Raw genomic sequence first — 25,775 nt, 5'->3', positions numbered from 1 at the left:
GTGGGGCTCCTATGGCCGTGGGGCCAGGCCGTGGGCAAATTTGACTTGCACACACAGTCGTGCGAACAGCCAGTGTGACATAAACAGAGAGCCACGCGGCCTGGGCACACGCCCATGTGACTTAGCCGTGTGAAAACATGATTTTTGACCATTTTTAAGCTATTTTTACATGCTAAACACATCTAATTCATATCCAAACATTTACTAATAGTTCTTAAATCAAATATCATTCCTTATGTCATTCAAACTTAGCAAATATTCATTCATTCACTTCAACACCTCTTAAAGTTATATACCACAATTCATCAAAATTATACTACATTATCATACTAATCAAACTCATGTAAGTTTAACTTCCAAAATATGCATATTTCATACCATGCTTCAATAACTTTCATGTTTATTCACTATCATGTACAAAATAACACCTTAACAACCTAGGTACATGCCATTTTACCAAAAGAAAAGTATTCACCACTTTGAGTCCGAGATTGGCTTGGATGCTGAGTCCTTAATTTTCTTTCGTACCTAATCCTGCGCACGAAAAATAAACCGTACGCTGAGTATACACTCAGTGGTATTTCTATAAACTAATACTTAAAACATTAATAAGCTATGTATATACATTGTAACTTAAACTTTTTACTTTCATAATCTTAATATCTACATTACTTACCTTTAACTTATAGCTCTTAAATGTAATTAAACAATTATTTATATACATTTCATATCATTCAATATCTTTCAATACTTGTATAACAGTCACAGTCACATAATCAATACAGTCAGTCTTTGTCTTTAGTACTTTCATTTACCCTTATTAACATAACTCGGACTTGGACGGATACACGGATCCAACCCACACACCAGGGATAATGTACAGTGTTTATTCGGCCGAAGCTAGAATACACCGTAAGGGTAACAATAACAGTAACAGTCATAGTTAGGTACGGAGTACCTCTTCGAAACGAATCCGGAACAGTCACAGTAGTCGGCACATATAGTGTCTCATCGACACACAGCCGGAATATCCCTGAACACTTCCAATCCTATGGCATGCCAATTATATCCGACTAGCCCGATACTGTTAATAGGGTATTCAAATCATATCATTATAATACAGAAACAGTAACAGTTTCCATCATATAATTCATTATACATTCTAACTATTAAAAATATCATTTACATTGTATTAAAACATTAAGCATAGTTTACAGAAATACAAACCAAAATTCTCGAGTTTATTCGATATCCTCGTTCACTTTTTCCTTCCCCTTTTTCGATAAAGTTTCTGGTGCTACGTTGGCTACATAAAATTTAACATTTAAAATTATCAATATATGTTATTTAATAACATACTCTTTAATTTCCATGTAACTTTTACTATATTTCTAATTAGGTCCTACCACCATAACCATTCTTTTTCTTCAAATAACTTTATAGTTTTCATTTTATACCTACTTTAAACAAGTTTCAACTCTTAATATTCAATATAAAACATCAATTCTACAATTTAAACAATTTAATCCCTACTATAAACAAACTTATATCTCTCTTTACAAATAAATCATTTTCCCACTTTTAACTTGAATTTGTATCAATTAAACTAATAATTCATCAATTAATACAATTTAATCAACATCTAAAAATTCATTAACTTTCTAAATTTCAACATAACGCAAGTAGTATTTCTTCCTAGGATTCCATAGACACCAAAATTACAAGAAAATGGATTAAATTGACTTACCACTTGAACTTCAAACATCAAAACCCTATTTTTTCTTTCTTTCTTTCCCTGCTCTGTTTCGTCCCTTTCTCCCTTCTTTTTCTTTATGTTTTATTTCTTTTATTCTTTTTTATTATATTATATCATTATTATTATATTTTTATATTATAAATATTATTTCTTATTTAATAAGTAAATACATACTTATACATACATTTGTACCAATCACAATAATGCAAATGCACTTATACATACCACACACTTGTCACATAAAGCTTATTTGCTAATTTAATCTCTTAACTTTTCTATAGTTTATAATTAAACCTTCACACTTTATTTAATTTAGTCCTTTCACTAAATTAACCTTAATTAAACTAGATTTATTTAACTAAAATCTAATTAATCTCTCACTTAACTTCGTAAATATTTCTAATAAATATTTACGAATCTAATTTTCAGAATCAAAGACCGAAAATTCATTTTTTCGATGACCTTAAAATTTGGTTCGTTACACCCAGCATCCAAGTTGCTTACACTAGAAGATGCACTAGTATGTCTCAGATCTGGTATGGAAGACACAATCAACTGTTTCCTTGATGAAAATCCTGGAAGGCTCTTGCCTTAAATTCCCTTTCCTTTGTTTGAAACCAAACCAATAAACACAATAGTAGGAATTTGGTCAAAGTACTGCTCAAACAGAGAGTGGATCTTTGAATGAAGCCCAGAACAGACCTTATTTTTAATCCCTTCCTGGAAATCCTTAAGATGTGCATCAATCATTGTGTCCAAGTGATTGAACTTTGCTTGTAGCAGTGTAAGCTCATTCTGTTTTAGCACCATATCTTTTTGAAGCCTGGTTGTAATGCCCTCAGTAACCATGATAATCGACGAAGCTCTAATAAGTTTGTTGCAATGTGATTTTGAAAGAAGAAATTAAAGAGAGGAAAAGCTAAGAAAGAGAGAAGCGAGAGAAAAGTTTAGAGAGAAGAAAACTGAATCTGGTTGTCAAATTTCATAACTACCTCTGCTCTCCCTAGAGGCAGAATAACGGATCGTAACAGTTGGTAGAATAACCATTGCCAAAACTACACCGTTTCATTAAACGGTGTTTTCCCCCAAAATGAATCGTTTAAGCAATCGTTGATTCCCCCTTTAAATACAAAATACACTGTATTATTAAAACAGTACTAAAACGTAACATATTACAATAAAAGGAAATATCAATAATTAATAGAAATATGAAATGATAGTTACAATTGCATTCCATAACACTGTTGGTTTCACACCCTAGACTTGCTTTGCTCGTTTAGCCATCTCATCTTCAATGAGTTTGGGTTTATGTTTCTAGATGGAGTGAAAAGGTTGGGATTGAGCTTATCGAAATCAATCGATAGCCTTAGGAGATTCATCAATGAGTTCAGTGTTCAAAAAAAGCCACTAATGGTGGTGAAATTGGTAGCGATTAGGGTTTGTTGGAAAGGAAAAGAGCATGAAAAAGAAAAGAGGAAGAAGGGAAAAATACGGAAAAAAAGAAAAAGAAGATAAATATTTTAATATTAAAAAAAGAATAAAAATATTTTTTTTGTAAACACGTGGCACATTTAATGTGCCGCATTAGATGTGCGTTAGCTCAATAACGGTAGTTAAGTGATTAAGTGTAATTTTTGTAACAATATGATATATCAGTGGTATCCTTGTAAGTAAAGTATTGTGGCAAAAAAATATAAATTAACTAGTGTTTAGTGATATCTAGTGTAATTTACTTTTTAATTTAATATTTTCCCATAAAAATAATTAAAAGTCATAAGAAAATATGAAAAAAAGAAAATTCATAAAAATTAAAAAAAATTAAAAAAATATGAAAATTGATATAAACTTATAAAAATTATAAAATTAATAAAACATATTTAAAATATTTAAAATTTTATAAAAACATATTAAAATTCTACAAAAATAATAAAAAAATTGTAAAAAATTATAAAAGTATTAAAATTGATATAAACTTATAAAATAAAATAAAAAACTTGAACTTGACCGGATCAATCGGTTGGACTGGTTAGACCGAAATCAACAAGGGTTTCGGTTTAGAGAAAGCCAGTAGACTGATTTACCTGGAAACCAGACGGTTAAATCGATTTTTTAAATATTTCTTTTATTTTTTAATGTTTTATTTAATTAAGCCAGACGGATCAATCCAACTGATAAATCGATGGCTTAATTGGTTTGATCACCGATCTTGTTCTAAAAACCTTAATTGGAATATTACATTCTGACATGTGCTAATAGCCGGAAAAAGAAATTTTAGTTTGATAAAAATATTATAAAATAAAAAATCGGTTCAACAGATCTAATGGCTTTTCTTGGATCGATACCCTTGTCGATTTTAAGCTAACCGGTCTTATTCAAGTTTTTATTATTTTTTTTATAATTTTTATAAGCTTAAATCAATTTGAATATTTTTATAGTATTTTTACATTTTTTATTATTTTTAAGAATTCTAATACATATTTTAAATTTTAAATATTTTAAATAAGTTCTATTAATTTTGTAATTTTTTTTATAATTTTATAATTTTATAATATTTACAAGTTTTTATAATTTTTTAATAATTTTAATAAGTTTATATCAATGTTAATATTTTTAAAATTTTTAAAATTTTTAAGCATATTTAAAATTTTTATTTTTATAATTTTTTCTAATTTTTAATCATTTTTATGGAAAAAATGTTAGATTAAATCAAAAGCTACCATGCTTGACCATTTGATTGGTCTATTAATTTATTTTAACTATCAATGTGATCAATGAAGGAAACTATTAATGGAGGAACTTAATTAATTACTTTAGTTAATGATAGGGGCTTAATTTGGTGCACACTTAATAGATGGGCTTAATTAAATTTTTTTAATATTTTTTTAAAGGCTTTTTTGACATACAAGCCGAAGAGAAAAATAGAACAATTACAAAATTAAAAATATAATTAAATCCCAACAAGTTTCCACAAAATGAAGAGAATGGCAGCACACCAAGGGGAAAAAATTGAAGTACAAGGACCCAATGTCTCAAATTTAAAGAACGGAGACTAAATCTTAAATTTCAAAAGAGTACAGGGACCCTTGAGATATTTAAAAAAACTACATAAGAGTTAGTGTGGGAGATAAATTAACGGCTCTGATCTCTGCTCAACCTACAGATTCCTGTGATTGTGGCTGATGCATCATCATCATTGGCGATCGTGTGCTTTTCAAGCCTTTTTAAGTAACTGATGATAGCCGTTGATCTTGACTTTGTTTCATCATGATCTTGATTCCTAGCTGATTGATTAATTTCAGCTATTTTTGGTTGCTTCAATAATCTTGATGATTCCATTGACGACGATGCTTCTCCATTGGATGATCCTCTTGAGCTTACTTGAGATGAGGAGCACCCAGTCTCATCCTGCATTTGTAAAAAAAAATCACTCGGCTGTTTGGCTGCTTAGAAAATTCATGATTAAATATCAAGTTTACAAGAAAATTAACTCTTTTAGATTCAAAAACTCAGATTTCAAATCAAATCAATTGTATAAAAAATGTTTTTCTGGATTATCAAATATATATATGAATAAATTTCCATCTAAATATAAAAAAAAAGTTCATGCAAATCCTAAAAAATAAACTCATTTTCAGATTCAAATATTTTTGAAAAAATTTCAGATTTCAATATTATTAAAAAAGAAAAAGAAAACAGAGTAAAAGCAAAAGAAATCGAACATACATCAGACCAAGAACTAAGATCTTCTCTCATTCTCTTCAATCCAAAACCGCCATCACCATTGCCGCCGCCGCCGCCGCCGCCCTCCCGTTCATTACTACTCAAAGACTTCAAGCTAGTTATCGGCTTAGAGATTGATAGAGGAGAAGACTCCCCTGACCATGGAACCACCTGATTTTCAGCATCTTCAATCTCGGCCTCCTCTTCCTCCCCCGATTCTTCCACGGCGTCATTATCATAATCTCCCTCCTCCTCTTCTTCCTCCTCCTCTTCACCATACTCTCTCTCCGATGACTCACACTTATTGTTGCCGTTTACAACGCATGAATCACAAACAGAAACCGCGGAGCCGAGATTCCGACCAGATGCGAGCCAAGGAGTAGGACTTTGACAAACATGGCAAAGGAGGGTTCGATTATGCTTAGCTACGAGGAAATTGGCTCCATGAACCTTGAAATCACAGTCCCAACATAAATTTGCTTGATCTGATTCACAGTGCATTCGAGCTAGCCTTCCACATAGTTCACACTTCCTCATTTTTTTTTCTTTTCCGAGAAAATTTTGTGGAGTGTTTGGTTAAAAGAAAAGATAGTATGAACTATTAACCCAACCCTTTAAATCGGGTTAAGGGTAGTTTTCTTATGCTATTTTGTTAATAAAAATCCCTTTATTAGAATATCAAATCTATGGACTAAGGCAGTATTTTTAAGAAGATTTATTTTTTTAAATAAAAAAATAATATTTATTTTCAATCAAAGTATATAAATTTATTCAAAAAAAATACATTGTAGGTTATTTAAATGATTGTTGAGAAAATAATTTTTAACTAGACTAGTATAGATATTATTATCAATACAGGAGAACGTAAGTTTGAATATATTAAAATACATTATATTCTCATTTATAAGTTGAAAATAAATTACAGATAATTTTAGGTATTTTGTCAAAAAAAAAGTAAGATACAATTTAGTGTGTTTAATTTACTTTTATCTTAATTTATAATATTTAATTTCACTACTATCACTATTTTTACATTAATTACATATAAATATATAGTTTATCTAAACTCACCTTAAAAATTTTATATTAAACCATTACTCTAATCAATTTTAAATTCAACTAATTCGATTGACAGGGAATCAAAAGGTTTGAGAATAAATTAGTTGCCACGTCATTAATAAAAAAAAGAAGTTTTTGATTGTGGTGGTTGGGTGGGCTGACAAATAGAGGCCGTAGGTTGTGTGCCACGTGGAAGACAATGGTAGATGGGCATTTATGCTTCGCTTCAAGATATTTTTCTTGAACAGGAGAAGATTTATATCATGACGTGGCTGATTCTCCATACCTATCCCAATCCCACGTGGACGAATCCTGTTCATAACCACCCTCCCCACCCACATGATCCCAAATCCTCATTCTTCTCACGTGGCACTGTGGGACCCATCTTCTATGTTTTCCCATGCTCTTATCTCCTTATCTCCTTATTTACTTATTTATTTATGGTTTAATTTACAAATTGGTATCTAAATTATACCATTTTTTTCATATTGGTATCAAGTGGTATTTAAAATATTTTTTTTTCTTTAAGTTAGTCAAACAGTTAAGCCTATTTTAAAGAGGCTTAATCCACAAATTAATACCTAAATTATGTATTTTTTTCTTCTTATTTTGATACTTAAATATTATGTTTTATCACGAGTAGTATCTAAACTATTCTTATTTTACTCAATTTACACCAACATGCTATAATTTTCAACCAATAACAGGTGTTATTTAGCCTTTGAATAGTAATAAAAAGTGTTTATGGCTGTGTAGTGTAGCCAGCCCGAGTAAATACCATAATTTAAAAAAAATTTGACAATATTTTTGGAACCAGACAAGTGGTTGAACTAGTTAAACCACTTGATTCGAGACTAATTTAAAGAAAATAAATTATTAAAAAATAAAAAATATTAAAAATTAGAAAAATTGGTTCAACTGTCGGTTTAACTATTTTTTTAGCTTGATTTAACCAGCCTATACCGGTTCATAGGTCAATCAATTTTTTAACTCTCACTGGACTGATTCCCTAACCTATCACGGTCCAACTGATCTGTTCTAGCTTAGATAATATTGAAATTTAGAACTTTTTTATATATATTTAAAATGATTTTTTATTTTTGAATTTTTAATAATTTTTATTTTTTTCCGTAACTTTAGATTTTAAATATATATATTTATAATTTTTTTATGTTTTTTGTTTAAAAAATATTTTTTAAATATTTTTATTTATTTATAAAGGGAAAAGACTAAATTGACAAACAATTGTAAATATTAAGGTCTAAAAAATTATTCTATCTTTTCCATAATAACCACTATGGTGTTAGTGCAGAAGTACTAACCTAGATCACACAATATGTACAACAATGGCAACTAATCTGCAAGAGCAATATTTGTTGACACCTGACCCTTGACCATTGATGTTTGACATGTTCGTACAATCATACAACCTATTGTATAACCCATCACGTGACACTATAGGATAAAGGATAACCCACTATAGTTGTGCGCACGAGAGAATGAAAATCTTCTTCCTCCTCTCCCAAGCCGCTTATCTACTCTCCCGTTCTACTCTTCCTCTTCACTGTCGACTCTCCGCTCTACGCGAGTGAACCGAACATCACGTCCCTCTACTTCTCCGCTTTCTTAACACTGGGTATTTTTTAATCTTTATATGTTTTGAATTTCGAAATTTCAGCCATGATCAAACAATATCCTTTAATTTTGTTGAGTTAAATTTTTCTATTTTCACAATTTTATGCAATAAATATTTATTACATGTGTAATGCTATGCTAGTTTATGATTTCTATATAATACTCACAAAAAAGCTATGCCATTTTAATTATTATTCATATGTGTAACACATGTGCTTGTGTTGAGTATTAATGATAAAAATAAAATAAAGGAATCAATTAAGTCTTAACTCGATTGATATAGATATTATTATTAATACAGGAAGATGTGGGTTTCAGTGCACTAAAACGCATTATTTACCTATTTATGAATTAGGGAATAGATATAATCAGAATTTATAATAAAATTATTATTTTTTATTTTCTCTCATTTAGATTTTGATGAATTTAAAATGGTGAAATTGAGGGGAATTTGATGGTGTGGTGGACATTATGTGAAGATGTCAACGAGACACACAATTAAAGGAGGATTTTGGGAGATTGGAATTGACAAGTGAGTGAGAATAATATATATTTTATTTATAGGGAAGAAATATGTGGAGGAGAATGGAGATCTAAAAGAGGGGCTTCTTTGTATATAGATTCCGTAGTAGGATATAATGTACCCTTTAAATGCAAAGATGTGTGTGACGCTTGAATGAGTGATGCAATGTGAGCCTTATCATTATTATTATTATTTTAAGAAAAGTTTTATCATCAATTATTACATACATATATTTTTAAATAATTTATTAAATTATTCGATTAAATTTTAATTTGATTAGTAATTTTATTGTTATCAATGCAAGAGGATATGAGTTTGAGTATGCTGAAATACGTTATTATCTTACATATCAGTTAGAAACTATGAATAGTTCTAAGTATTGACGTGACATTCACGTGGATGCCACATTAACAATTAATTAATTTTTTAATAGGTTTAAGTTGAGCATCATCCTTAATGATTATAGTAGATAACTGCATCAATTAAGGGCATGAAGTTCTATACTGAGGAATGATTTGGGGAAGATATTTAATTAAGGGATGAAAAAGATGGAATAAAATCATGTGGTTCTTATAATAGTTTTATTGAAATTAAATGGTTAGTGGGGTATACCTAATTGTAATAACATTAAAAAATTATTTTAAAAAATGTGTTAGAATAATTAAGTATAAAATAAAGAATAATTAGTATAAATTTAAATTTGAAATTAAAAGGATGAGTAAAAATTCTTATAAAAATAAAAAATTAAAAAGATGAGTGGCCCGACCCATGATCAGGTCTATTTCTATGTTATTTGATCTTTTTTTTTGTTTTTGTATTTTTTATGTCTATTTTACGGTTTATGTTTAGGGTTTGTGACTGCTCTTCCCAATAATATTGTTCCCGAGGCTTGAGCCTCATTCTTTCTTTGGGAGTTCAATGTGGCCTGCCACTACACTTAACACTTCTTGGAATTTGATTTTTTTAATCACTTATATTTTGAAATAATTTAATTAAAATTGGGGAGTGGGTTGAATATGGATGAGTGTATAATAATAATTTCATGTTTTTAAAATTTAGTGATGTGGCAAAATTTTATTGGTGCTTAAAAAAATAATATTTAGAATAATTTTAATATAAGTTATTCCATTTTTTATATTTGCATTTAAACTAGTACTTAATGAACCTTAACTAATCAAGCCACACCTACAGCATTTATCAATAATAAAAGGCATTATGTCAAATTTAGTTTTAATGTTTATATATTTTTTTTTGTCAATTTGGCCCCTAACCTTTTAAAAAAGAATTAAATTGTTTTTTTAAAAATAAAAATATTAACTAAAACATTAATTTTTATCAAAGTTAGCACGGCAGTTCGTATTATAGTCCACGTTTACTTTGTGATAACATGAAACTATTTATTTTATATGCCACAGTCAGGGGCGAATTTAGGGGGGCTGGCAGGGGCCCCGACCCCCCTAAAATGAAAAAAAATTCTATTTAGGCCCTTTAAAATTTTTAAAATTTTAAATTAATAAAGGTAAAATTGTACTTTTCCCTTAAAAATGATAAAATTTTGATCTAATCCTTTAAAAACTATAAAAATATAAGTTATTCAAATGGTGAAATTGTATTTTTAATATGGTAAAAATTACAATTTAATTTCGGCATCCTAAAAGTTTTTTCTAGCTTTGCCTCTGGTCACATCAACAAATAATTTAAAAGTTATAAGAATTATAAAAAAATTCAAAATTCAAAAAATATAAAGAAATTGATAAAAAAATTTTTAAAAAAAATGAAGTATACGTGGATTGTCATGTGGGCTGCTATATTTCAAAACTTAACGTATTAGTCAATATTTTTGTTAAAAAAATCAATTCAACTCTTTTTGAAAAGTTGATGGTAAGATAAGATCATTTTTAAAAAAAGAAATTTAGCTTTATGCCTTAATTAAAATATACATTTCAATTACTATAAATTTTGGGATAAACTACATCGCAGATCACTCTAAATTTTTTTTTTGACAATTTAGTCACTCTAATTAAGATAATTGCTCAAATTTGTCACTGTTGTTAAAAATTTTATGAATCCACTGACAGTTGCTAGCGTGACATTTTTTTTTATACTTTTGGGGAAAGCCAGAAACCTTTTTATAATTAATTCAAAACACTTTTTTTTGTTTATTTTCAACTGAGACTAAAACTTTTAAGTTTTCTATTTTTCTTTTTTCTTGTTGTTTGTTTCATGAGAAAAGAAATTGTTAAAATTAACGTCAATAATGACAATATAAAACAATCACAAAGCAAAAAGAAAAGGAAAAATAAAGCACATAGATTTTATGTTGAAATCGTTTCGGAAAAAAAAATCACTGGCAGAAGAGAAGAAATTCATTATTGTTGAAAAATGAATGATACAAAAGGAATTGTGACTACATCTATTTAAAGGTTGAAAAACCTTATTCTAATCAAAGCCAAATAGAAGAAGTGTAGTTCTATACCGATTTTACTTGTGCTGCATGTTCTATTCGGCCTTAATCTCTTCACAGATCTCCTAATTTTACCATTGTATTATTTATTTAATATAAATTTAGGTCACATAACTCTAACAATAAAAAAAAATGATAGTTTTGACTTATTTAAAAAACCACCACATGGGTTTTTCCTTAATGTTGACATGGAAGGATGGATTTTGCGAAAACTTATTTTGTTTCTTTGACCTATGCACATGCTCAAAGCATTTTACACACATCATGCATGTTTATGTTGTCTAAATCGTGGTTAGCAGGTGCATATACTTGAATCCTGCTTTAGAGAACTCACTGGATGTCCGACTTTGCAGGGGAACTGATACGAATAGTCCTCATGGCATACCTGTCGGCATATTGGACAGATTGGTGATCATCCGTACACAGGTTTACAGGTTAAATGGCTGTCCATTTCACTGGATCTTCTCCTTCAATCTGTAACCCTTCCTTCGCAAAATCCATCTTCCCACATAAAGAACACACACCTTTAAATCACAAATTAAGAGAAACCCATGTCAATAGAATCATGGAAACAAGCAAGTAATGAATGTCTTCTCAAATAGATTAAAACCATCCTCATTTGCTTTACTTTTCCCGGGAAACAAACGGCCAGAACGAAGAAGAAAAGAAAACTTATAAGTTTTATGTTGCAAATAAATTAAAAAAATATTTTGGATTAATTATAGCGAGCTCCTTAGCTTTAGTCAATAAAAAAAATGCTACATCCGTAATTCGTTAATAAATTAATAAAATTTTTATCGGTAATGATTAATTCAAAGAATTATCTTAATTAGAGTGATTAAAATGTGATAATTTACCTAGTTTTTTTTAATGTTGGCAAGATTATTTGCATACTGATAAGAACTTGCATTGGATTGATAGATTCACTAAGAAAGACTTATTCATATTGAGAATCGAACCTGAACTTATAATTTTGTTTTTATAATTCTTGGAAAATTTTTGGATAAATTACTATTATAATCACCCAAGTTTTAGTGTATTTCTGTTTTAGTCATTGAATTTTTTTTGTTAATTTGATTACTCTTATTAGATCAATTGAAACTTTTAGTCACTCTACCTTCAAAATCCTTTTGATTACCGAATAGAATATTGATGTGAATAAGTATAATAACAAATTCAACACTTAACATTTAAACATTTTGTCAATCTGATCTTAATTTTAAAAATAGAATAATTAAAATCCAAAATGCATGCATATATTCAACTTGCACCCGAGGAGTCCCAAATATTTAATTGGCAAATCCCTCAAAAACACCATTGATATTTGTAGCCCATTTGTTAATGACATTCATATCAAAGGTGAGTTTGGATGGACGGTGGGGTGTGATGCGATGCATTTAGTTTACTTTTTGTCTCATGTTACAGTATTGCTACGGTATTTAATCTTATCGCCACCACTATTTTTATACTAACCGCAATTAAACGCATCGCCCATCCAAATCCACTTAACATTTATTTTAAATACACACTAACGCATGACCGTATAAGTAATATAATAAATATCCATCAGTTAGAAACATAGTTTTAAGCCAAATAATTAACACATTAACGAATTCTAATCCAAATTATGTAAAAAGTGAGAAATAAAAATGATAGGTTGAATGTTAATTGAGGTTTAACTCAGTTGGCATCGACATTGTTATCAGTGCAAGACGACGTGGATTCGAGTGTGTTGAAATGCATTATCATTTTATTAAAGGGTCGGGAAAGGGCTATGGATAGTTCTAGATATTGTATTACAAAATAAAGATTAAAAATTGTGATACTACATTTATACAAAAGAATCTAGGTACCTACCGCATGTCCGTACAAATAGTGAATATCAATTGGTCTGAAATGTCCCTTTAAGCCAGATAATTAACACATTAATGAATTCTAATCCAAAGTACATAAAAAGTGAGAGTTTAAAATGGTGGGTTGAATTTGGATTGAGTCTTAGTTCAGTTAACATTGGTATTATTATTAGTATAAGAGAACGTGAGTTCGAGTGCATTAAAACACATTATTCTTTTATTAAAGGGTTGGAGAAGGACTATGTATAGTTCTAAGCATTGTGTCACAAAACAAAGACTAAGAATCGTGATGCTACATTAATATGAAAAGAAGTAAATAAGAAAAAAGTGGATCAACAGCACTAAGTTCCAAATTATCCAAGATTATGTTTGGTGACATCAATTACCCTCTCATATTAATTTTCGGTTTGGGTTAACATATTATTTGGTACATAAATTTAGTTTCAATATTCACTTTAGTACTTGTGTTTTTTTGTCCAATTTGGCTTTAATGTTTACTTTGGTACTTAAATTTATTTCCAATTTGATATTTGAGGTTGTTTTAGTCGCAATTTGGTACCTAAGTTTGACTTTAACATTCAATTTGACACCTGAATTTTTTTTGATCCAATTAAGTACCTATGTTCTTTATATTAGAGCATACCTGTCAAATATTCATTGAGTCACATGATATCATTGGTCTAGATACCAAACTGAACTTTGAAACCAAACTTAGGTACTAAAATGAGACAAAAAAAAACTGATAGTATTAATATCATTAGCTCTTCAGTTGAAATATTATGTTGTTATATATAATTTGAATATTCTAAGAGATTTAGAGGTTGACACATGACTTTCCATTATTTTAACATTATAAGACAATAGCCAAATTTCAATTTTGCCCCCTAGTCTATGCTAAAATTTGATATTTAATATACATTTTAATTTTTGAAATAATTTTGTCTCTCTATTATTATAATGTTATTAGCTAGTCTAAATAATTAATATTGTTAACTATTTCAATCAAAACGCTGACGCCAATTATTCTTAAGAACACTATTCTAGCAAAAAAAAAGTATTTTATCATGATGAGTTCGAATAAATATTTTTAAGGAAAAAATCCTAATTAGTATTTTCAACATTATTTTTATTGTTGCATGACTATAAAATAAATATATATTTTTTTAATTTTAAAATGTTGCATCAAAAAATTTAATAAAAAAATTTTAACTTGATAATATCTAAATCTTAATTTTAAAAAATTTACTCTAAAATTTTACATAAAGAGTTAATCAACTTAATGGTACTAAAAGGTGTCTCCTTTTGATGGGTACAAGTCAAACGCATGGTAATTGAAATGAGATATATTTATACTGTTGAAAATGAAACAAGAAATTTAATGAGAAATAGACAAATTCCCATTAATAAGGAAAAAAAATTATAATTTCAACTCTTTTACACCTCAAAGTAAAATAAGTACAAGAAAAACAACAAGATAGGAGGGAGAATTAATAATTATCTGAATAAATTCTTTTACCTAGTCAAATTTAAATACACTTAAAAGATAAGGATATGATAAGGATAAAGTTTGCTGTGAATCAATCGATTTTTTCTTTTCTTTTTTCTAAAAACCCTTTACAAAAGAAGAAGAAGAAGAAGATAATTGCAACTTCAGTTCAAGAATTATTTGTGGATAGAAAACTAATTAAAATGAAGCAAGTAAAAAAATACCACCAAACATACTACATTTTAGTTTTCTTAACTCACTATCTTAAGTACTATTATGATACTCTCTATTATCGACCTGTAACCCAATTGAGTCCAAGTTGGGTTTTACACGGTTCGCACCTTAAGTTCGGGTGACACTATGAGCTCGCATGTAAGGCACTCGCATCCTTCTATGAGACCGCATGATGTGGGTTCACCCACCATTATATAGGTGAACCCACATCGTATAAACACGTGTTAAATCTAGAGTAGGGTACGTGTTGACATGCATGGAACCTACCTACGATATCACATCTATGAACAATAATCATATCATATAAATACACAGCTTCACCCATCTAAAAGATATACAGAAACACTCAACAATTTGGTACGATAAGTGTGGACAGACATCCGATCTTCAGATCTTTAGATTGGTAAAAAAAAAAAAACCAAAATGACTCACCCTAATGAGAATTTCTCCACTAACTTTCCTTCAAACCAGGCAGCAAATTCGGGCACTGGTAATCGACCTAGTGAGATAGATCTTTTTGCTAGTTGGTTTGTTGATTGATTGGAGAATTTGGGTAACTCAGGCCATGTAGGTGCTGCCAACTCATTCGATCTCAATGCTGCCTCTGGTTAGGGACTGTCACTTACCTCTGATTAGGGAGCACCGCCACAACAATTGTTCAGTTTACAAGAGCACCTGAGGTTGATGAAGGAGCAGATGACCCAACAAAGTACTATGTTCGAGCAACAACAAGTGTTTCAGCAGGAATTGTTAAGGCAGAACGAAGAAATGAGAAGGAAAATGTAGTTTGACAACTCTGATCTAGGGGTGAGTGTTCGATCTAATCGAATAAAAAATTTGAGTTAATCAATTTGATGAATCCTATTTTATCATCCTAACTCGATTTGAAATTTTCTCGAATTGAGTCGAGTGAGATGGAATTCGAATCGAATCGAATATATTTATTCGAGTTAAATTTTAAAAAAATGACTTTGGGTCCTTGTAATCATTGTCACCCATCGTAATCAAATTTGTTATTAACTTTCATCTCCTCATAATTTATTTATTAATATTTTATATATGGGTTAGTTTCTTTGCCTGTTTAGTTGCTTTAATTATCTTCTAATTTTTGTCACTATATATTTTGAAATTAAAAAATATATTAAATATAAAAGTGTGATTTTTTAATAAAAGTTATCCTAAAGATAAAATGTGAATTGACACCAATATAAAATTTTAACACGAATATTTTATGACATTATCAATAATTTAATTTTAATAGAAATTTATAAAGATTTAATATGATTAAAAAATTCAATAATATAAACAGTATAAAACGTGGAATTTAATTTAATAATATAAATAGTATATATAAATAAAATTATTACTATTTAGCTTTAGAGATTTTTTTAGATGATTTTTTATTTGGGGGTAAAGGGTGAAAAGTAAAAGTTTTGGGGAAAATAACAAGTTTTCAGGATTAAGGGAATAAAATTTTAGGGGAAAGTAAATGGGAGGAAAATATTCAAAAAAAATGGGGGAAAATGAGTATGGGGTAGATGCGGGGTAGGATGAGAGGAGCAAAAGTTTTTGGAGGAAAGTTGGAGGAAGTAAAAGTATTGGGGGAAAAGTAAAAAGGCTTGGGGATTTATGGTAAAAATGTAAAATATTATAGTTTGGTATATTTAAATTATTCGAGTTATTCGAATTTGAAAATTAAACTCGATTCGAACTCGAGATTCAAAAAAAAAATTTGAGTTGACTCGAGTTATTCGAGTTAATAATTCGATTAACTCGAATAACTCGATTCGTTTAACTCAAAATTCATTTTTTTCTTCAATTTTTTAGAGTCGAATCGAGTTTTGCTCAACCCTACTCTGATCTTAAGAGCATGTCACATCTACCTAGGAGGAGGATGTAGGGGAACTTGCAAAATTATGGCAAATGAAATGGATGCTCTATGTAGAGATGTGCGAGCATTGCATCCTAATGCCCAGGATATGGATTGGTTATTGAAAAGTCGCAATGGAAGTAACAAAAACTACTGTCGCTGGTGTCGCTTAACCAATTTAATCATTCGGTAATTGAGAAGTCATAAGCGAAGTTCGGTATTTGAATTCCCCGAGTAGCCAAAACACAATTTGTTTCTTCCACATTCATAGTGAAAACATAGACCTTAGCCTCCATTGGAGTACTCACTTCATGGTGTTGTGAAGGGATGCTTTGAATAATACATCCACTTACTCTAGCCCTACCCATGGTGTTCTAGTAAAACCAGAAAAAAATCGAAAGAGCAATGTAAATTTTAAGGAAATTACCTCTGAAATTGTTCTTCTAAACAGTGACTTCTTCTTCAGACTCTCTGATTCAAATAATGTAATTTTTAGGGCTTAGGTAGCTCCCTTTTAAAAGTTTATTTTTCTTTTTTTTTTTGCACTTTAACAATTCATATATCCAAAAATAAGGGCACAATCAATTTCGTACAATTGTATCCCTTCTTGACACGTGGCGAAGTGTACGTTACAAGTTAAGGTATAAAATATATTTAATAAGTTTCTACTTAAGTTACCTCCCACCTCATAGAACCATGTTCCAAGAAGAGTCACTTTATAACTCTTCTTTGAACCAGGTGGGGGGCAAATTGTTATGATACTCACTATTACTGACCCATAACCCGATTGAGTCCAATTTGGGCTCTACAAGGTTCGCACTTCAAGTTCGCATGACACTATAAGTTCGCGTGTAAGGCACTTGCACCCTTCTATGAGACCACACGATATGGGTTCACACACCATCATATAGGCGAACCCACATCGCATAAACACCTATTGAACTTAGAGTAGGGTATGTGTCGACATGCATGGAACCTACTTATGACATCACATTTATAAACAATAACCATATCATATAAATACATAGCTCTACCCATCTAAAGGACAGCAAAAGACACTCATCATGTACTATTCTAACTTATTGTTCCATGATAAATCAATAGCATCCCAAACAATTAAAGTCCCATAACTATTTAGTGTGGAATATGACAAATGAAATTATAGCTCTGTTGTCTAATTTTGTTCTTTCATGTTTTGAGAGCTGAAAATCATCTACCCCACTGCTCAATTAGCTTTGCAAATGATCGCTTAATCTAAAAAAAAAAACAAGAGATTATTTATATTCCTAAGAAAACCCTCAACTAAATTGCCATTCAAGATTTCTTGGCCAACAATTGGCAAAACCATGTCGGAGAGTACGATTGCTGAACCATGATTCACAATTGAAAAAAATAAGAATTGTAGAAATACATACTGCTTAGCCGAAGAAAGATGATGGAGTGTACTAAATATTTTATAAGAGATCTCTTCCAAAGCACTGATATAACTATGGAAATTATGAGTACGGACATGTAGATTTTAGATCCAAGTGGTAATATCAATCCTTGTCCTTGAATCCTTTTTATTGGTTTTGTTATTATACCAAAAGGTGATTCCTTTTGACGGGTACAAGTAAGTAACGGAAATAGTATAGTTGAGAGCTGATGTTGAAAATGAAAGGAGAGACTAAAGGAGAAATAGACAAATCCACATTTATAAAGAAAAAAATAAAATAATGTTAACTCTTTCCAGCTTTAAAGTAAAAGAAGAAAAAGATATATACACCAAGACAGGAGAGACACTGGATAGTAAGTGTCCCAAGAGTTTACTCAAAGGACAGTAGCTTGGAGTATTTGGATAATATTCAATATGATACATGCAAGTACTGCCCAATTTTGTTTTTCATTTGAAAAATGAAAATGAAAATTGTTATTAGATGCAATTCAGGCAACATGTGTCGTATTTTATTCTCTAATGATTATAATTATATATAATAATTGATACTTGGATATTTTGTATTACATAATTTTTGAGACATGTCTTGTTTTTATGTTTTCAATGTCAACTATGCGTCTTATAGTTATGTCGTGTCAGGTCTAATTAGAGGTGAAATAAACTGTTCATATGAACATAATCTTACCTTAGTTGCTTCATAAAATCATTTGACAGTATAATATAATATTTTTTTCATAAAAAAGGTATTTAAGAATATTAGAATTGAGTCGATTAAGTCTTAATTCGATTGGTATGAATATTGTTGTCAATATGGAAGGACTTGAGCTCGAGTACTTTTGAAGCATATTATCCTTCTATTTATAGGTTCGAAAGGGGTTATGGGTAAATCTAAACATTATGCCAAAAAAAGCATATAGGATCAAAACTTATTTTCTCTCTAAAAATTGTTATCGTTCTTGTTAACTCTATATTATCTAAAAATAGTGGTGGTTTTAGTTTTAGTTTTTAGTTCTGTTCTGGTGCATATATGAGATCTAGCTAGATAATAGTGTTGCAAAATCTATTAGGAACCATTCTGGGAGGGTCTTATCATGATAGAGTATTGTGATGATGTTCGTAAAATTGGAATTCGAAATGATGATGAGTATAAGCCTTTAAGCAAGATAGTCAGTACTGTACCGATAGGCATACTGTTTTTATCTTGGTATTGATACATACTAATACAAGCATGTTTTAGTGTACTGTTTCAAGTTTATTGGTATTTTTTTAAATCACTAACGCCATTATTGATATAACAATGTTTTATTTCTACATATTGTATATGTAAATAATAATACTTATCCAATATAATCATAAATTGATGCACTTATTTCTAGCATAATATCTAAGATTGGATTTAAAAAAGCATAGACCTCGAGCAATTTGGTGAATAAAAAATTACTTGAAAAAAGCGCATAATTAAAACAAACATATTTTTTTAAATATAAATAATTGAATCAAAATTAAAGTTTTATGTATATAATTATACTAAATTAATCCTATATTGGACCAAAGTTTAAATATTATTTTGATATTTATCCTTAAATTTCTTTTATTCTAATATACTGTGTTATAGGCACAATGGCTTATGTGTTATGATGTCCTTACATTTCAGTTGCTGTGAATATCACATAATAAAATAAATTATACAATATATAAAATAAAATATACTATTCGCCTCGGGTTCTTAAATGGTGAAGTCAAAATTTTTAGCCTGTCTTGTAGTATTTCGTAATTAAAGTAAATAATATTATCAAAGATATTTTAGTTTTTTTATTTAAAAAATTAATTAAAATATATATGATGAAATTCTCGTACCAATTACATTAATAAAAAATTTAATTTATCACTCAACTGAAATTTTGTTTTGATATTTTTATAAAATTTTATTTTATTATGAATACTTTATTATCTTTATCAATTATATATATATCTATACTATTATTTAAACTCCCAATTAAATTGATGTTACGAATCAACCGAATATCAATTTAATTAAAAAATTATAAAAATACCTTTCCGTATTTAAAATAAATAATTATCATATGTTCCAATATATAAAATAATTTCCCCATTTTTTTTCTCTCCTTGACAATGAAAATACAAAGTTGTGGACACCAAGTTTTCAAATAAGAAATAAAAAAAAATCAAATTAAATTAAATAAATAATGAAAAATAAAACAAAAAAGAGAGAAAATTTTGGATAATTTCTTTTTTTGGGTGAACAAGAAGAAGAGACCAAAGCCCTAACTGTAATGCGATTATGATGAATCGAAATTAGACTACACTTGAGACGATGAATATCAATGGTCAATCACACGAGGTTGGATTCTGAACAAATATTAAATTAAAAAAAAGAAATTGGAAAAAAAATAGTGGAATTAAAGATGTTTAACTTATTTCTTATTTCTTCCAAGACATACTTTAATTCCATTGATCAATTGCATTCTTACCCCACAACAATTGATCAAAAACAACAAATTTAGATGAAGAAAGAAGAAGAAAACATAAGTAACAATTTTACAATATATATATATAGCTTTGAAATAGCATCATATATATTCATCAACCCATTGCTTAGAGGCATTGTTATACATTAACCCTGGGCTTAACCTAAACATGAGAATACAGAACTCAACCTGGTTCAAAGCCCCATCGCCATCCAAATCCCCTTCACTCAACATACACACGATCTCATCATCTCTCAAGTCGTTCAACCCCAACACCACACTGTTCCTCTTCAAGCTCTCGAACGTGATCAACCCTCTTTCAACATCCATCAGCAGCCTGAACCCATTGCATAACTCCATTATGAACCCTTCTGCACCCATACTCTCCACCATCGATGGAAAGTAGTCCTCGAAATCCACGGCAATGTCCACCACTTCCATAAAAAGAGAAGAGAATAAGACTGAGATAGGGTTTGGTTTTGGTTGGTGTAATAAAGGTGAAGAAGATAAGAGGGGGATTTATATACGGAGGGTTCTTTTTCTAGGAAAGAGTGAATGACCATTGAAGACAATACAATTAAAATAGTGAGCTTCATGCAACTTTCAAACTTCACTATGAGGACCCTACTTCCATGAAGCTGCATGGGGGATATACACATGAACATGACTATATGATCACACTATCGAACACGTAATTACAATTGTACCTTCCTACATTTCTATGCCATTTTTGGGTAGTTAAAGGGTAAATTCAAGATATTGGTATTAGACCCATGTTCCATGTGTGGTTTAGGGATGAATTATTTGTATTGTTAACCTTGATTTTCGCTACCACATGTGGTTCCTATGAATTATTTCTAGGTTTTCATTTTCAAAGTAAAAAAGATTTGATAGTGATATATTTCTTCCCCTAAGGTCTATGGGTGATTCATAGAGTTGCATTTTGTGTCTTGTGATAATTGATTAAGTGTCGTTTTAAAACCTAATTGATAGGACATGCTTTGATGTCAAAATTTGCTTATTAGTCCTTGTATTATATCTAAGTTTTAGATTTAATCTTTGTAATTTATTTTGGTTTTTTTAGTTTCTCAAATTCTAATTTTAAAATTTTAGTCCTCAAACTGTAGACATTAAATTTTACTATTTTTAAGATAGAAAATATATTATCGCGTATGTAATTTTATATTAACTAGTTATTTTTACGTAATACAAAATAAAATTAGAGATCTCAAAATCCAAATCGCATGATGAGTTTCAAACATATTCGTTTTGAATAGAGTAGATGGGTTGGGTGAATTTTTTTTAGACAATGGATATGAAGCGATTGTAGTAATTGTTTGCCCCTTCTTGTCCCACCCCACTCAACAATATGAAAAATACAAATTTATCTTTATATATGTAATTATTAAAAGGGTAAAAATGTAATTATATGTTATGAAAAAACTCATTTTTTATATTTAAATATTTTTTTGAAGAATTATATTTAAATATTTATTTTTCTTGAAAAATTTGAAAATATTAAAGATAAGTAGCAAAAAATAAATTGAAGCGGAGATAAATGCACCCAATATATATAGAAGTGATAATGGGTTTCAAGAGAATATATCCGTAATAAAACGAGAGGAATAATAAAACGTACTAACTATAGAACAAGGATGGATTTAACAATATTCTCTCCTGACCCGCTCCATTAACATTATAAATTTGATTCTATAATTTTATTATTATTATATATATATCAAATTCTATGACCTAATGCTGAGAATCTAATGATGAAGATTCGAACTAGAATATCTCTTGCACATGTTACTCATTTCAGGATGTGGAGCCCCAAAACAGTTTTTTTTTTTTGGGAAACAGGAACCCTTTGTTTTTGGTTAGCAAGAAAAGGGAAATTAGGGGAAATTAAATATATGTTTGATTAAAAAAATCATATATGTTTGTAGTTTTTTTAATTTTTTTCACATTAATTTCATAGTTTAATATTACTTTTTAGTTTAGTCCTTAAATTTGAATTTTATTAATATATGATAAAATAAAAATAATAAAAAAATATTTTTTAAAAAAATAAATTTAATTGATGATGTGACATAATATTAGAAATGAACATAAATAATTAAACTTTGAAAAACTCGCGTTACATAGTTAATTATTATTGAATAAATTTATACATTATTAATTATTAAATACAATTTTCTATTAGATTTGTTCAAGGGCTAAATTATTCATCCAAGTTTCAAGTTTAGGGTTTAAACAAAATGTTAAACATATAAAATGAGCACGGACAAGAAAATAAACATGTTTATAATATGAGTCGAGCTTGGACTTCCTACATTTAAAGCCTGAGTTTGGCTCGATTATTTTTAATATTTAATATATTATATAATTTATATAAAAATAAAAATAAATCTATGCTAATATAATGTAAAGTTGTCTATATTTAAAATTTTAATAAAAATATAAACTAAGAAAATATTGAATTAAAAATAGAATGAATTAATATATTTTTTTTTAATTTTTTAAATATTAATGAGTTTAAAATGAGTTTGAGTTAATCATTCATGCGTTACATGTGATTTTATGCATTTAATATTTAATTAATTTTTCTAAATATTTTACTTTTAATTACAACAATTAACGTAAAAAAATATATCTTATTTAAATTATTGAATATAATTAAAATATATTAACTTATCAATTATAATATAATAATTAAAAAAATCAATTTTTAACATATTCAACAAATAATATAGTTTTATTTTATGCAATAGATAAATATCAAATTTATACATGAACTTTGATCTAATGTGCAATTTGATACATAAACTTTGATTTGGTGCAATAATACACATGAAACTTGAACTCTAATATTAATTAAGCGATCATTAATATGCTTAGAATTCTATTCAAATAATTATTTAAAATGTGTTCAATAATACGATAAAAAATAAATGGTATTCTCGTCAATTTAATTTTTTTTTGAAATTCGTATTTTTATACATATAAATTATAGATAAACGAGTTTTTAAGCACGTATAAATATTTATTAATACCATACAATAACCCGATGAAATCCAACCATCAATACTTGTATTTTAAGTATATATAAATAGTGAGGCCATATTGGTATAGTTGGATGTGTCTTGGGAGGTACTCGCATGTGATGGACTGCAATGTAACATCATGACAAGGGCTTGGCGTGGATGTCTAATTTGGACATCCCTACTTGATGTTTCTTTTTCATGAGCTCCACGACAAATTCTAAATTCCTGTTTCCTCTTTTAAGGGACAATATAGATATAATTTATAGAAAATTTCAAAACTAATATTGTTTATATATTGTCAGTAGACAGGAGGGAAGTTAAAGTTTTTTTAGAGAGGATCGAAATTAAATTATATATTTTTATGATAATAAAAATATAATTTTATCGGTTTAATATCTATATATTTATAATTTTAAAAGATTAAATTAAATTTTATCATTTTTAGAGGGCCAAAGTATAATTTTATCTTTATTAATTTAGATTTTTATAAATTTTAAAGAGACCTAAATAGAATATTTTCTATTTTAAGAGAGATTTGGCCCCTACCAGCCCTTGGCTACGTCCTTTTCAGTAGAATTTTTAGAGTTCACAAACAAGATTAGGGGTTGACAAATGTCTAATAATATTATTTTTAGAAATAAATATCTTTTGAAAAAAGACGCATAACTAAATTTTAAAATTATATATAGAATAACCCCATAATATATTTAATATTTTTATTTTATAAAAAAAATTACCAATGAAGTTGGTGTAAAAGTTTTGGACTTTTAATATTTAAGTTGAAGTTTCGTCATGCATAAATACGATAACAATGTGTGAGCTTTCAGTTTTTATATATGATTTTGTTTGATTTTTTTTAAATATTTATGCTTATTTAGTTATACGATGTAATTGATTATAGAAAACCTTTATTGAAGTATTTATATATAAAAAAAATTTAAAGGCATAATGATTTATTTAACCCTCTAACTTTATAAAAATAATCATTTTAGCAATCCAATTAATTTTCACATCTTTTAGTCCTTGAATTTGTATTGTTTGTTAAATTACGTCAAAATGGATGAAAAGTTAACGTCTATTAACTCTATTGTTGTGGCATCCACATGTATCTCACGTTAGTAATTAATTAATTTTTAAAAAAATTAAAAAAATATGTTTTTAATATTTTTTCTAATTTTTTACATGACATCCATGTGACAATTCACATGTATGCCATGTTAGCAGAGGTAACAGACGTTAACTTTTTCATCTATTTTGGGATGACAAACAATGCAGATTTAAGGGCTAAAAAAGGCGAAATATTAAATGGAGGGCTAATATAAATTTTTTGTAAAGTTGGAGGGCCAAATAAATCATTTTGCCTTATAAAAAATTTGAACATGTGAGACATTATACAATGTGGGTGAAAAAAATTATGTAAGAAATTTATTAAAAAATTAATATAAAAACCCAATGTGTTTTTTTGTTGAAATAGTAAAGTTGAAGAAAGGAAGATTTGAGATCTTGAGTTTAAATTCTATCATGCATATGTATTTTTTTAAATTGTATGTGAAAAGACAAAAATATCCTAACAATTTTATTTATTATTTGATAAACATATATTTTTTTAAATTTCATAATTGAATTGAGACTTGATTGAGAGTGATTCAAACTCGATTAACATTTTAAATAATAGTGTAGATATCAAGTTCATATCTATACCATTAAATTTAATAAAAAAACAAAACAATTTTGAGTTGACGAGTCTTATTTTATCATCCTAACTCGATTTGAAAATTTTTCAACTTAAGGTGAGTGAAATGAAATTCGAGTCGAGTCGAATCGAGTGAAACTGTTTGAGTTAAATTGATAATACTCTAAAATGAAGTGTTTTTATATATTAATCATGTGTTTATTTTGAGCTTGAGCCTACTAATTTGAGCTATTTATGTCTTTTTATCTTTTAGGGACTAAATTGGAGGCGAAAAGTAAATTTAAGGGAAAAAGCGTCAATTTGAAGATTAAATTAGCCAATATGCAACGTGGGACAAATATGGTGCCAAAAGTGCGAACATGGAAGGCACAAGGATTTAAAAGCAAATAGAAGAGATTTTATTTTGGAAGACTCTATTTTATTTTATTTTATTTATATTAGGATAATTAATATTAAAGATAAATATTAGGATTATTTAAATTTTAGGATTTTATTTTAATTATCTTTAATTAAA

General features: G+C 28.5%; 2 protein-coding genes across 2 annotated transcripts; both read right to left on the bottom strand.

Moving 5' to 3' along the window:
- Positions 1-4,683: 4,683 nt before the first annotated feature.
- Positions 4,684-6,733, bottom strand: LOC107948631 (zinc finger protein CONSTANS-LIKE 1). Its single transcript, XM_016883256.2, has 2 exons — positions 5,480-6,733; positions 4,684-5,161 (listed from the first exon to the last, which is right to left on the bottom strand). The coding sequence occupies exons 1-2, from the start codon at positions 6,011-6,013 to the stop codon at positions 4,886-4,888; spliced, it is 810 nt and encodes a 269-aa protein (XP_016738745.1). The 5' UTR covers positions 6,014-6,733; the 3' UTR covers positions 4,684-4,885.
- Positions 6,734-20,401: 13,668 nt separating this feature from the next.
- Positions 20,402-21,161, bottom strand: LOC107949328 (calcium-binding protein KRP1). Its single transcript, XM_016884037.2, has one exon. The coding sequence runs from the start codon at positions 20,963-20,965 to the stop codon at positions 20,627-20,629; it is 339 nt and encodes a 112-aa protein (XP_016739526.1). The 5' UTR covers positions 20,966-21,161; the 3' UTR covers positions 20,402-20,626.
- Positions 21,162-25,775: the final 4,614 nt, after the last annotated feature.

This window comes from Gossypium hirsutum, chromosome A04 (genome assembly GCF_007990345.1).
Source record: "Gossypium hirsutum isolate 1008001.06 chromosome A04, Gossypium_hirsutum_v2.1, whole genome shotgun sequence".
NCBI classification, from domain to species: Eukaryota; Viridiplantae; Streptophyta; class Magnoliopsida; order Malvales; family Malvaceae; genus Gossypium; species Gossypium hirsutum.
The sequence above is the reverse complement of the archived record's forward strand: the minus strand, read 5'-3'. Positions and strand labels throughout refer to the sequence as shown.

Coding starts and splice junctions, on each gene's coding strand:
- LOC107949328 (XM_016884037.2), bottom strand. CDS start 20,965: ATGGAAGTGGTGGACATTGCCGTGGATTTCGAGGACTACTTTCCATCG.
- LOC107948631 (XM_016883256.2), bottom strand. CDS start 6,013: ATGAGGAAGTGTGAACTATGTGGAAGGCTAGCTCGAATGCACTGTGAA. Junction 5,162..5,479: donor ATCTTAGTTCTTGGTCTGAT/GTATGTTCGATT, acceptor TTACAAATGCAG/GATGAGACTGGGTGCTCCTC.